This window comes from Acanthisitta chloris, unplaced genomic scaffold (genome assembly GCF_000695815.1).
Source record: "Acanthisitta chloris isolate BGI_N310 unplaced genomic scaffold, ASM69581v1 scaffold23890, whole genome shotgun sequence".
Lineage (NCBI taxonomy): Eukaryota > Metazoa > Chordata > Aves > Passeriformes > Acanthisittidae > Acanthisitta > Acanthisitta chloris.
Genome location: NW_008651444.1, coordinates 38,024 through 53,140, shown reverse-complemented (window position 1 = coordinate 53,140; position 15,117 = coordinate 38,024). Strand labels below are relative to the sequence as shown.

General features: G+C 37.9%; 1 protein-coding gene across 1 annotated transcript in view; it reads left to right on the top strand.

Moving 5' to 3' along the window:
* The window catches only part of SLC12A1 (solute carrier family 12 (sodium/potassium/chloride transporter), member 1), a 49,643-nt gene that overhangs the window by 1,532 nt on the left and 32,994 nt on the right, over window positions 1-15,117 (top strand). Inside the window, exons 2-7 of the mRNA XM_009073428.1 lie at window positions 2,214-2,809; window positions 7,808-7,942; window positions 8,157-8,232; window positions 13,510-13,605; window positions 14,263-14,402; window positions 14,860-14,970. Coding sequence (XP_009071676.1) covers window positions 2,399-2,809; window positions 7,808-7,942; window positions 8,157-8,232; window positions 13,510-13,605; window positions 14,263-14,402; window positions 14,860-14,970 — 969 coding nt within the window. The 5' untranslated portion in view covers window positions 2,214-2,398. The remainder of the gene's footprint in view (window positions 1-2,213; window positions 2,810-7,807; window positions 7,943-8,156; window positions 8,233-13,509; window positions 13,606-14,262; window positions 14,403-14,859; window positions 14,971-15,117) is intronic.

The window sequence follows — 15,117 nt, the reverse complement described above, 5'->3', positions numbered from 1 at the left end:
CATGACATTCAACAAGGACAAATGCAAATCCTGCACCTTGGACAGACTTAACCCCTGCACCATACAGGCTGGGGCCTTGTTGGCAGGGAGCAACTCTCCTGGCAGGGACTGGGTGAGCACCAGGCTACAGAGGAGTCAGCCCCGTGCCCTAGGAACAATGCAGGTGAACAGTGTCCTGGGCTGTGTTAACATAGCCAGGAGATGAAGCAAAGTGATCACTCATCAGCTTCCATACCTGGAACCCAATTTCTAAGTCTTTCTACCTGTCCTCTCCCACTCGTCCTTATAAGAAAGATAAACTTGTGTGTGTCTGATGGAGAACCACCAAGGTGCTCAGGGGTAGGAGCACTCACTGTATAAGGAAACAGGACTTGTTTAACCAGACTAAAAGCATTAGGGGAACATCCACAGTCCCCCTGATACTTAGGAGGAGGTTACTGATGAGGCAGAACCATGCACAGAGGAGAGTGAAAGGTGACGATCATATAGTGACACATGGAACGTTCCAAGGGGATATACAGAAAAAAAACCACTTTGAGGACAATTAGGCATTAGAATAGTCTTGACAAAGCAGGTTGTTGAATCTCTTCTTGGAGAATGTCAAGACCTGACCAGTAAACATTCTAAGTAACCTGATTTACATTCAGTGTTCCCTCTGCTTTGAGTGGAAGGTTGGACCAGACAAGCTTCCAAGATCCCTTCCAACCTGTGCATTTCTGTGACTCACTACAATTTCTTTCAAATCATCTTAAAGGGTGTTTTGAGTGCACAAATGTAAAATTGAGTGTAAGATTCTATGAACCTTTCAATGCCTAGCATTATTGATGGTATTACTCAATAATTACCATGACCATAGTAATTTATTTTCTCCATGATAATTTAGGAAACACAATGCTATTTTTGGATCTGTTCCAGTTGTCTGTTTATTCCTTCATATTACAGTAATTTTATTTATATTAAAAAATGAACAATTTGCTATGTCTTAATTGCTTGCTCATAAGCTCTTGTCATCCTGGAACTACTGAAAACTTACAGCCTAACTCCTGTAGTTAATTTTAAAAAATTCATTTCATTCAAGCTTTTAAGGCAAATTTAATTCTAGACTATAAGAGAAATATACACAGTATTATAACACTGAAATGGAACATAAACAGTAAATGGACTTCATGAAATCTTGCATCACATCCCTTGTACTGCCTAGACTTTCACTGGCTTTAATTAAACATTGCATTATTAAAAGAAATACTATATTTGAAAATCAATTTTAGGTACTTAGAATCTGATCCAAAGCCCATTTTATATAGACAAATCCTGATTTAGGATCCTGCTGACTATGCCAATTTGTCAGGAGTAGGTGATTTAGATCACTAAAGTATCACCATCAAAGGTATTAGCAGAAGTGGTTTTAATATGATGCTGTACAAGTGTGACATAATAAATTCTGATGGCAAAGGTCAGTCTCTTACTGTACAGCACAGTCATTTGAACAATGATTCAAAACTACCAAGGCACAGATCAAAGTTAGCAAGAGAAAATCAGTGTTACTGTGCTACAAGGTCATCCATGATATCAGTTGTTTACCAAAGCTCTGCTGCTGGAAAAAGATCTCTGCCTTGAGAAGCAACCTTGAGAATCATCCCAGCTCAAGGGGAGATCCCTGCCATGCAGCCAGGCAGCTCGGCCAGGTGAGCTGAAAGAAGGCTCGCTGGGGCTGTTATATTTATGGAACAAAGTGCTTGGTTCATAGTCAAATTATACTTGATGGAAAAGGTATACATGAGGCTCCTTGTATCTACAACCTTCTTTATTCCTTGATAAAAGAGTTTTGGAACAGACACCTGCTATTCATGCCTTAATTGCGTGATGGTGTTCCAAGCTCATATACATGGATGCTCACTGTGGCATTGTGCTACTTCGTGGGTTCTCATAAAACAGATTGAAACTAGAGGAGTTCCTGGCCCATTTACATCTCAGGCCTTTACCTCCTTTGGAGCCTGTACCAAACTACCAATGCTTCGGTTTAAGGGGTCAAGTCCATCTGGCACAGTTGGAAACATCTCCACTAACTCAGTCTTTGACTCAACTATTATTTTACTCAACAAGTAATAGGATGACAGTCTCATGGATATTTGGCAAGGCAGGGGACAGCTTGTGGTGGAAAATTTATCTAACCATGCAAGATAATAGAAATGTTTTATTTATATCTTTTCTAGCAGAAAAGCAGCAGACAGCATTAGCAAGACTACTTAGTGATTCAAGAAAAAATTTGCAGAAATTCATTACTCAAGGAGCAAAGATTTCATATGAAACAGCTCTAAACCTTTTACTGTAGCTGCAACTAACTGCAGCCACAGAAGAGCAAACGCATCAGTGACTTAAGTCTATAGCATCCCTGAAGATGTCAATGAACAATTCATCAAACGTATTCCTGGATCCAAATGCAAATCGGTTTCAAGTTAACATAATTAATGAAGACCATGACAACAATGAAACAACCCAAGAGGATGTGGGCTCTGACCCACCACATTATGAAGAAACATCTTTTACTGATGAAGCACATAACAGACTGAGAATCAGTTACAGACCAGGAAAAAGAGAATTATATGACAATTTCCTTCAAAATGGGGAGAAAACAGAAGCTAGTTTACATCCCTATGATACTCACACAAAAATGTATTATCTACAAACTTTTGGCCATAACACAATGGACCCAGTTCCCAAAATTGATTATTATAGAAACACTGGCAGCGTCAGTGGGAATAAGCTCAACAGACCAAGCTTATTAGAAATTCATGAACAACTGGCAAAGGTAAGTGAAAAGGAAAGATACAATTTTTCTTTATTCCCTTTCCAGACTGTTAATTCTGTTTATTAATATAAGAAAGTCCTTAAATTCATGGACCTTGCCCAAGAGAAAAAGTAAGTAATTACTTACCATATTTCCTTTGGTAGCTGCAGTCTGTTTGCTGCTCTGTACCCCGTTCAGAGCAAAGGTTTGTATTAAAAGGTGATTGTAATGTACTTGATTAACAGAAAAAAATAGTTCAGTCTTGTGTAAAAGTATGGACCTACCCAATCACAAGAGTTAGGATGGCAGATGATGAATGTCAATTCATAATTTAACCAAGCTACACAATTCACACTCACTCTAAACTTGAATTTAACATTGATGAATAAGTACCATTCACAGATTCCTCTGTTATACTCATTAATAAATGTAAGTATTATAAAACAGAGAATGGGCAACAAATGCAATTTCAACTCATCAGAAATCCAAAGCACTACCTGCTTACTGCTGTAACAAACCATTCAGACAGCAAGAAAAAATCCAGGACAAGGGTGTTGAGGCTGAAGGTGTTTGCTTGGAAGAGGGACAGCAGTCAACAGTTTTCAGGTGCTGATTCACCAGATGAATTTAGGCCTTCAGGCTTATTTTACCAGTGAATTCAGAATGAATCTGAAGAGCCCCTCGAATGACTACATACAAAGCATTGATGGAGGAATAGTTTGGCTAAATTCTTCCTAATCTATCAATAGAAGAGCTGTGTAGACTTTGCTCATGTAATAGATGGGGCTATATTCATGTAAAATAAATTTTTTGAAAGGACTATCAAACAGAATACAAGTGGCTAACCTGCCTCTGAATGATGTTCTAGAGCTGTTTCTCCTCTTCCCTTCTGAGTGGACCTACTTTTGGTTAAAACAGTGTAGGAGTTTACTATTGATATATGTGACCAATGGATTTTATGGGAAAAAAGCTTCCCCTTAGCAGACTCTCCCATTTGCTTAATTATTTTTTCCACATACATACCACAGTAAATGAATAATGAAATACCAAAATGTGCTCTTTATGATGATAATCCTCACTTTTGTCACCCTCTATAGCTACTTGCCAGAAGAATTTCTCAGGTATAATCCTCTGGGGTTTGCACATTCAAAACTTCCACTGGAAAGAATTTGAGAAGTTGGTAATATTAAGTCTCAAATAGCAGATTTTCACTAAGTTCTGTATTATTGTCTCAGATAGGTGAATTTTGCTGTCTATTCACTCATCTAGATATTTTAAGACTTGATTTCCCCATGTGGAAGAATCATCTTCATGCAAAATAAATAGCATGGAAAGCTGTAATTAGAAATTTCAGTCAAGAACAAATAGATTAAGCATCTTGAAACAGTTAAACTATTAAAAAACCTACTGCAAAACAGTGGAATAATATGATACTCTACTGACTTTGGTAAAACTAGACTCTTCCCTCTTAAGCCACAATAGTTCTCATCTGGATATGCATCTGATTTTTGGATGCTGGTCCAGGTCTTGTTCAAACTTCAGTTCTCTGGAGATTCACCTGTCCTAAGGAGGGTTAATATAAAGTAATGAAATCAAGCAAAAAAACTCCAGCCATTAGCAAATTAGGTCCTGATTATTTAGGATCTTTTTAGGACAGTTTCCTAGTTTTGGCCTGACTTACTTAAATTAAGGTCTCCTCAGACCTCTGTAAAATGGCTTACATGGAAAGGAGAGGCATTTCCAAAGATGAATGCAAAGCAGATATGAAAAGGGGAAAACATGAATTTGGTGTCCCTACTCATTTGCAGATGTACAAACTGCTACTCAAGGGACTAAACACATATCCATGCCCAGAAGAAACTTCCTCTTATAGAAATAATTTACTTCAGCAGTGGCCAGAGAGGAGGAAAAATAGTGTTTTGGTTTGAACACAATGCTGAACAAACATGTACTGAACATCAGCATGTTAAGGGATTTTCAGTTTTGACCATTTTCTGTTGCATCTCTCAATGGTTTGCAGATTTTAAACAGAATCAGATAAATTTGTTGAGAGCTTTTTTTAAGGCTTGCACTTAGAGAAGAGAAGAAAGTAGGCAGATTCCATCCCAGAAGAAAACAAAAGAAAATTGCTTCATGGGTTGGGACTGTTAAGGAAGAGATGAAAGCATCATCTAGCCTGGCTGTTTCCAAACTTTTTCCAGTATCCAGTTTACAGAAGGATAATCTTATGCCTTTCAGAATAGGAAGGTGAATGTTAGAGGTAATGGGATTTTTGTTACGCTGGCAAACTGCTGTGCCCTTATGTGAGTTGTGGCCCTGGTCTGGGAGCTACTAACCACAGCACTGGAACAAACAACGCTCCATTAGCATGGCTGGAGTCTATTCCTGCCTGTCCCATGGCCTCACTCTGTGACCTTGGACAAATCACTTTGGTCTACAGAGCTTATGCTGAAGAATAAACAAACACAAGGTCACCAAAGAGTAGATTAGTAGGGAAGGGAATGAAGATGGTATGAAAAGGCAGAGCTCCTACCAGGAGGCAAAGGCCACACTGAGCACGTATTGGGGTTAGACTAATAGCCCAAGGTGCAGTTCTGAAAAAGATGCTTTCTTCCTTTTTACTTTAACACTAAAATCTGGGTTTATCACACTGTCCCCCGAGGCAATCCCACCCTCCTTACCCCCAGTCTGAAACTCAAATTGTTAAAGACAACTGTTCTGTCACAGCCCATGGCCAGATTCTGATAAGAAGTGGCACATGTTTGACTTCAGATTGCTAAACATCACATAAGCATTCCCATTGTGCTTTGATGCTGGGCTTAACATCAGAAGACAAATATTAATATTTAATACATTGTTTTAATATGTAATTTTTCAAATGTCAGAATGTAAGGCAGGCTGAAAGGAACTTCAGATATCTGGTTTCCACACTGCTGGAGTCAAATGTGTGTCATCTTTTAGCAAGATGTGTCAGGTTTTGCACACATTAAGCCAGAAATCACCAATTAAAGCCCTAAAAACTAGTCTAAGTGCTATTTCACAGCTGATGGCTGGTGATAATTACTTGGGTTTAATATTTACCCTACATAAGAAATAATCTAACCTCTCTTCCTCTTGGCTATTCTCCACACTTGTTCTGGAGACGTGATGAGCTCATCATCTTTAGCCCCAGGAGAGATGAAAAATAAACCATTCTGAAACAAGGAAAGGAAAATGTTTTCGTTGGTTCTTTTTTATTATTTTTTTAAAGCAGTTAACTTTTTATTTTAGTAGCTTTTCAAAATGTTCTGTCACTTTTATTCCACATCCTTTATGCATGAGTAGCACAGGTAGAGTTGCTTGGTAAATAACCAATCATTCACTAAAGCACACCAATTTAAAATGCATTTATGGAAGGTTTAAGGCCATAATTTATGATAATGGCATAGAGAGCACAAATTAATTCAAAGTACATAGGAAACAACTTGTTTCAAGTACAAAGACCAAACCCTTTTAATTTTTTGTCTTTGAAATTCTAACCACTGTAGCTAAAAACCCTCATATTATTCTGCTGATCTTCCTTAACTGACTTTAATCATTTAATGTATTTTCAGCAAACACAGCCATTATTATTTCAGGGTAAGAATTGTCAGAATTATCCAAGTAACTCAGGGGCTCAAAGTCACAGCTTTCCAACAGCTCTTGTATTCCCCTTTCACTTAGGGCCAACAGGGCTATAGGCACCCAGTTTAGTCCATGTCAAAATGTATTATCCAGTCACTTATTTCTCATTTGTGAGCACAATCCTGCATTTACTGTGTCAAAGGCATTCTACAATCTTGCATCTTTGTGGCATCCAAACTATCCAAACATCAGCCTAAGAGGCATATACACTTGGTCTTTATGTCTGTTTTGGGTTTGTGTGTTGGGTATTTTGTGTGTTTTAAGATCATGGACAAAATATAGAAACAGTCTTGAAGTTAACTAAGATGAAAAATCTCATATGTTTCACAGAATCACAGATGGTTTTCCTCCTTGACCTGCTTAGTTAATCTGGAAATATCTTCACCCTCCAGACCCTAAAAGTTGATTGCTCTCCAAATGTGGTACCCACTCCTGGTTCTGCCAGACTATGGGAAGGTACATGGTCCTTTCTGAAGACCTTTGCAGAGGACCCAGAAAGTATTTGGCAATAGCTACGCTAATGCCAACTCTTCACAGAACCACTGAGAACTCTGAATAAAAATACTAAAATTAAAAGAAGCAAAGCAGCAGTGACAATGAGTATAAACCTCAGCACCATGACTAATTCCTACTCAAGCCACAAGAAACATATCATGGTGCTAAATTGCCTCAAAGATTCTGTGGCAGAGGAGGTGAAGAGGTAAAGTACAGATTTATGTCTGTAACTGGATGTGAACAACCTAAAGTTCTGGTTACACCACAAATATGTCAATTCCTAATCCTATCCACTATGGTTACACCAGAGGTGGCTAAACCACAGAAAGGATTATTCATTCACTACATTTCACTGGCATTTCTCTAAATGTTTCCCAAATATGTTACCCATCTGCTGCTGAGGCTATGTACTTTATCCAACAGGAAACATGGGAGTTCATCACATAACCTTACCACGCTGCACTCAGCGAGGTCTCTTTTCACCAGTGAGCAATTATCCCTGTTTCTACACTGAGCATTATTCATAAATTGTTGCAGCAGCATGTAGAGGCCAACCACGAGACCCTCATTAAGTTAGATGCTCTACTAACATATCAACACAACATATATGAGGAATATTTTACAATAAAAACACTTCAGTATCAGATAATAACGTATTCACTCTGCTTAAGTGATTCTTTTGTCTTTTCTCACTGTTAGTAAGCCCACCTGCTGATGCCTGGTGTGAGCAGAATATTGCTCTCTACTCCAGAGACAGTAAAACCCGATTTTCTTTGGAATTCCTTTCTTCCATGTCTCTCTTATGCAGCCAGGTGCTCTGCTTGGCACAAAACTGTATTTGTTTTCTGTGTGATCCTCCAGAACATAGCCGTGAGCACCGGCTCAGTCGAGAGAGTGGCTAATGGAGAGAGCACAGCTGGAGATGAGACAGCAGTCAGCAAGGAAGAAGAAAGCAAAACAGGATTTGTCAAGTTCGGATGGGTGAAGGGTGTGCTGGTGAGACACTTACCTGCATTTCTAAAGAAATTAAAACATGTTTTAAAACATGTTCTGTAACACTAAAGTCTTCTAAGCATTAAGAGAGGGAGGTGGACCTCAGGGATGTTTGGGGTGTGTTTAAAAAGCCTGAAATGCACTGTCACCCTGCTGGTTGTTAACACTACTTTCAAAAAACATTGCACTAATGCAGTACTTTTTCTTTAAAACCTAGGTAAGATGTATGCTTAATATTTGGGGTGTGATGCTTTTTATTCGACTTTCCTGGATTGTAGGTCAAGCAGGAATTGGTATGTATCTCATTTAATATCATTTTCAACAGTGAAAGGGATAAAGAGGATAAACTATACATGATCATGATTAATATATAATCTGAGCTGTGCATTTGCATGTTGAACTAAATAATGTTTTCAAATGCTTGCCAGGGTAAAAGACATTAATCCTCCAAACTATTGGAATTTTACAGACTCACAGCCAAATTACTGCTTAGAGGCATAGATCTGTTAACTATGCATATGATCATCACATTTGAATATTTCTAAGCTTTAGTGAAATTTGTATTTAGATCCTGTAACAGATGTAAACTTTATGACTTGGGCCAATTTCTAATATGTGTGTGCAGAGTTAACCTTTAAGAGTTCACACTTTGCTTATCTGTGAAACCCAAACCTTGTCATCTACATATTAAAAACAACACTTCTTCACACTTCTCTGCAAAGATGAAAACAGAACTGGAAGGAGGTCTCATCTCCTCAGGATTTTGTTATTTTTAACTACAGAACAGCACTAGATACTAGTATACTATGAAATACTAAGTTTTAAAAACTCTGCTACAGCTTTCATTAACCAGGTACACCTCATTGTGTCTGTTCCTTTGCTTCTTCATCGTGCAATTTAATTAATCCAAATTCCCAGTGCCAGTCCCTGGGAGACTGGGCCCCAAGGCTTCCAACCAGTATGCTGCTGAGTGTTCAATGAAACCAATGAGAGAGGAAAGTGCTTACAACACTGCAAGAGTCTCCAGCACTACAAGAGCAGCTCAGTAAGGTGCAATGTATCAGTGGTTCTGTGATACCACTTCAGAGCTACTACTCTGGGGAAGTGCAGAAACATGAACTGTTGGTAGAGTCACCCTGTGATCCATGATCATACAATCCAGAGTAATGGGGCCCTAATCTGTGACTAGCACCCAGATGTTATAAAAAACAGCAAAAAAAGGCAGCATGGCAAGTATTCCAGTTTGGATGTTCAGACAATGGAAACATTCAGTAATATTAAGGGGTGTCAATTCTGCTGGGCTTGGATAAAACTCAGTGCTAAAATCAGATCGAATATAAATATCATTCACTTCCTTGTTAATGGAAGTGAAATGAAACACTGAATCGAAACATCTCCAAAATTTTGCACGGCTGAAGTCTCATTTCCAATAAACTGCAGTAACTTCACAGAACTTTACCTTGAGCAAGACTGAAATTTTGAAACAGAGTAACAAATGAAACACTTATTAAGAAAAAAAATCCAACCACAAACTCACAGAGACACAAATAGGAAAAAAAATAAAAGCCCAACAATAAAAGATCCAGAACTAAGCGGAAGACGTTTAGTGCTTCTGCAGTGCTCCATGCATGGCTCTAGCACTGTGCCTGACAAAAGGGTGCTCTTGGGTTTTATGATGCATAGCAAATGAGCACGTACAGCCCAGGGCACTCATAACTATATGCCTTGCCATGAAAATTCTGCATCTTAATATTGCCAAGACTTTGCTCTGGGGTTTCATGCAAAATTAGTTTTTAAGGGCAGTTTAGTAACTTATTGAGATCATCAAGAAGTATTACTTTGTTTTGAGGTGTGAGAATAGCCACAGGCAAGAGTAATTCATTTTGGAACAACTTACTCAGGAGCCATATGCCTGGTTTTCAATCTAAACTTTAATCAGATTTTAACATTAATTTGCACCAACATCTCTTACAACCTTTCTGCTTTCACTTTTAATTTTACCATTTTAACTCATTGAGAAGCAGACTCTCCTTTCTTATGGTTTATTGTTCTGCTGTTGGTTTTTAAAATTGCATGTGTTATGCAAAGAGGTTAGTTTTATTTCTTAAAATAAGACGTCAAATTCCATGTGAATAATTTCTCAGTGCATTTCCTGAATGTCTTCTAAGCAGTGAGCTCTAAGTCCCTAGCCAAGCTGCTTAAGGAGAACAGTGATGGAAGCTCATCATCACCAAGGCTCAGGGATTTCACTGGGTACTGCTACAAACATGGAAATTAAATGAGACAGTTAAACCACCATCTGGGCACCATTTATATCCCCATCATTAAAGGGCCAAGGAGAGAAAACCCAATTATTTCCATATCCTGATAGGCTGTCTTGGACAAAAGCTCTTACAGAGGAAAAAAATAACATTCCAACAAGGTTCTCTGTTTATTATCAGCTGGGGAAAAAAGGGGCAGTATGGTCCTGACAAGATTTCAGGTCCAAAACTAGTCTGGTATTTCCATGTCATGTGTGGGGACTCTCTGAAGTCTGTAGTTGTACCTATATATGAAATGGTTAGCCAAAGGCAGGGAAAAAAAGCAAGTTTATCTTACCTGAAAATCTGGTCCCAAATAGTACAATTATGGTATATTCTGTTATACTACAATGATGGTACATTCTGTTATACTACAATGATGGTTGAGACACTTTATTTTATGCACTTTTCTGCTTAAATCCTAAAATATTTTTTTTAAAATTAACATAAACCCTTCCCACTGAATTAAAAAATATCTAACCCTATATATCATACACATGTTAATACCATAAATTGTGAAATTCAATAGAATATCCTTGAAAAATACTCCTTGGGATGTACATGTACTCACCAAATTGTTTTAAAACTACTTTAAGAATAATGTTTCTAACTTATTCAATTTAAGAGTTAACAGGCACTTCCCAGCCACAAAATTTGCAAGCTTTAACAATATTCTTCTGTGTAATGGCAGCTGACCAAAAGGAATGACCATTTGGATTTATACAGACCTGCATACAAAACAGGTGCATGACTAGTTATAGTAAGAGTTCAAAAATAAATAGGATAAACATGATTTATTAGAGGTTCCAATCACTTTAAATATCCTACACCATGTCATATATCATTTATGTCTCAGACATTCCATTGCTCTGTCCTAAAGGATTGTGATAACATGGCTATAATTTCAGCAGCAAAGAACATTCATTCAGGGACTGGATGTCTGTAACCATCCAGCATGAACTGAAGTCAGGAATCTGATCTGGAGGCCAGAAGGTATAAATACAGCAGATAAATCAATAAGTTTGTAGTACTTCTACCTTGATGTCAGTGGTAGGATCCAAATTTCAATTTGGATGAGCCCTGGTCAATAAATATTACTATAACCAAGGTATATTCTGCAGTTCTACACTGAAGGTACCTTATGGAAACCAGACATCAGCATTAGTAAGTTCAGAGAAAATTAAGAACTGATTCCAGATTTGGCACCAAACTGTAATTCTTTCTTTTCTTTGTTATTCCCCTGGGTTTTTTTCCTCTCCTCTCATAGCTAGAAATGGGAATAGAAGTAATAAAGTTGAGAGAAAAATGTCATGTTATCTCTTCATCTGACTTGAAACTAGAAAGTGTTTTTGAACTATAGAGCCAAACTCCTTCTGGTAGTGCCAGAAAACATAACAGAAGCAATGGCTGCAACTGTACCTTGGGAGATCAAGTTTGTATACAAACAAAAACATTTTTATTGGACAGGTAGTCTAGTCCTGAGGCATGTAATCCAAAGAGGCTGTGGGATCTTGATCCATGGAGGTTTTCAAGAGCCAGCTAGCCAAAGTCATCACTGATTTAATCTTGTGCTGGCAATAGTTCTGCTATGCCTGGCAGGCTGAGCTACATACCCTCAGAAGCCACTTGAAACTAAAGCTTCTTTGATTCTAAATCATACAAAGCACATCCTACTCATATAGTTTCCAGTGTCCAGCACAGTTTCACAAAGTTAACAGAAACCCAACCATAGAGCCAAAGACTGCAAACATTCTCAGATTTCTTTGAGTCTTACTCAAACTGAAACCCAGTTCACCTAACCACCTCTTACTGATCTTCACTGAATTTCTGTTTAACTACACAAGTTTGAGATATCAGCCTAAAATATAAAGAATTCTAAGTTCTCTAAGATTAGACATTACAACTCACCTGTTAAAGTAAAAGCATCTAAAAAGCAGTATTTTCATTGTCAAATGTTTGTCTTGTGTTAGAACTACTTTTTTTTGAAAGAGGGAGATGAGCAAAGAGTGGGGAAGTGCAGCACTTGATAGCTTAGCAAGTCAGGATACAGAAGGATTGCACTCAGGTCTTGTTTCTCTGCCTGCCTGACTCTCTGACCTGGTGCACTGTGAAACTATACAGTCAGTCTTCCTCTGATTCAATATTTAGTTAACTGATGAAAGACAGCAGCATTCTTACAAGAGCTCTGGTTAGTATGTTGATCTCTTAATTTAAACAGCCAGGATGTATCTTAAAGGCAGATCTAAGCATCCATGCCAAGGGACACTTGTTTGCTCATCTCCACCATCCTTGAAAATCAAGAGAATTTCTGGCTAGGGTACTCCTATCAGAAAGAATCACTACTTGAAGATTGATGGGAATAATTTACTACCATGACATGGACTCCATGGAAATGTTCTGCAAACTGCAAGTGGTCAACAAACCATCTTTTCAGTTTATTGCCCTGAATCTGGCCTGAAAATTCAATTTAAAGAGAGAATGATTTGTAGGAAACATGGAGCACAAATAAAATATTTTATCTTCTTATTACTGACAGGTCTTGGAGTAATCATAATTCTTCTGGCCACGATGGTAACTTCAATTACTGGGTTGTCAACTTCTGCAATAGCAACTAATGGGTTTGTCCGTGGAGGTAAAAATCTTAGGGTTACTAATGCTTTCAAGCCCTAAAAGGTATTTATGTATTATTTTCGTACGAGACAAACCAGAGGGACGATAAACCAAATGGTACATCTAAAGGAACTGGAAGGTAACAATTCTAGCCACCTTTCATCACAATTTAAGCCATGTTGGAGTTGTCACTTTCAATAAGCCACGGATTTCAGTTCAGTCTGAGAAGTACATTTCAGATGTTCCTGCCTACTGCTGAGCAAGGGATGATTTCTGGCTTTTCATGGAGTTCTGTTACCTTTCAGCTGGCCTTTCCTATTCAGAGCATTCCAGGTTGGACATCCTTCAACGAACTGAGCGTGAGACATCTCTTCCTCTCGTTTTAAAGACTGATGCAGATCAGTGGATATCTTCAGTTTAATACCTTCTTTATAACACTCCTTATATTTCAGCCACTCCTTGGAAGACGAGTAAATAATTTTGCTGTAAAAGTTCCTTGTCAGGTATTTTATAAAACAAAGTTTTAGTGCATTTCAGAGCCTTAAAGTTATAACTGGTCTGGTCTAACCTCTGTGGAAAATGGCAAGTTCTTGCTACGTCATTTAAGCAGAACAGGTACTGGAATACACTTGAATATACTTTCTTTTTCGGATCTTTCAGGTCTTGGAATCATAGTTATTGCTCTGAGTGTAGTAGTAACAACATTGACAGGTATCTCCATGTCTGCCATTTGCACTAATGGAGTAGTAAGAGGAGGTAAGTGAATATGATCTCATGAAAAATACAAAAATCTGCAGATTTGAATCAGCAAAATAAATGGGCTTGAGATAACTGTGTTATAAGCAAAGAAATAATAAATAAATATATTTGGAGTGATTTCTCTCAGTGGATCAACAACAAATTAAAGTGTATATAAACTTAAATACTTCCTGACAATAAAGTGACAGTAAGATGAGATGAAATAATTAACTGACAAAGTAATATGCTCCACTTATGGTGATATGCAAAGAAGCTTAAAGAATCACTGCAATACTGAGCAGGAGCTATACCAATGTACCACAGAATAGGATCTTTCATGCCAACACTGGGATAGATCCACGTAAGTTAGAACCTGTCTGGAAGTGAGGTTCACTCTGCTCTGTGTCACTGTATCATGTATCATGAAATATTATTACAAGGTCCAGATTTGCATGGTAACATGCACTGAAAAGATTTCTGCAATAGAAAGGCGTGCTGAAAAGTCTGAAGGCAGAACCAGGACAAAACACATTCCTCCTCTATTAATACAGGGCAAAGATTGATTATATTTGTGAGGCTACAAGTACAAATTTCTGAAGAACTAATTATGTGGGGGAAAACTGAGCAAAACCTGAGAATTTTACTGTGCTGAAATAACAATATTTCTGTCTGCAGGTGGAGCATACTATCTTATCTCAAGAAGTCTGGGCCCAGAGTTTGGTGGATCTATAGGACTTATCTTTGCTTTTGCAAACGCAGTGGCAGTTGCTATGTATGTAGTTGGATTTGCTGAAACAGTTGTAGAACTTCTTAAGGTAAATGTAGATGTTTTATGTATACGATCAAATTGGTTTATTTTTTTGTGTTTTGTGTGGTTGTGTGTTGGGGTTTTTTGTGTGGGCAGTGTTTGCTTTACATAATATATTTGTTTAACTGGTGGATCTATGCAGCCAAGACTTGAGTGGCATCTTTAGCAGGGAAGAAGCTGATCTGTCCAGCAATAATGGAGTGCTTCTCCATTATATCTATCTTATGAATATATTTCATACCTTTCTCAACAAGAATCTCAAAATCAGAAGAGGAACAGACATCTAATTATACAGCCAAATAACCCCAACTACAACAAGCCAGCTGGAATATGAAATACAAACATTTGGTCTCACAAATCTCTGAAACTTTGACAGTTCACTGCTTTCTATTTCACCTTGTTACTCGATCCCACCAGGTGGGCAGAGAAAGACTGGTTCTAATAACATTTCTTACTGCTTTCAGGAGAGTGATACACTGATGGTGGATGAGTCCAATGACATCAGAATCATAGGTACCATAACTGTTGTGTGTCTTCTTGGCATCTCTGTTGCTGGCATGGAATGGGAAGCAAAGGTAAACCTTTAATAAAACATACAAGGAAGCAGTATATTAGCCTACTGTACAGATTTGTGTGTGAGGAATGCTATATAACAGGTGCAATTTTCAAAAGCACTTGGTTTCAGTTTATGCTTAATCTTTCTAAAAGCAGTAGCAGTTTAA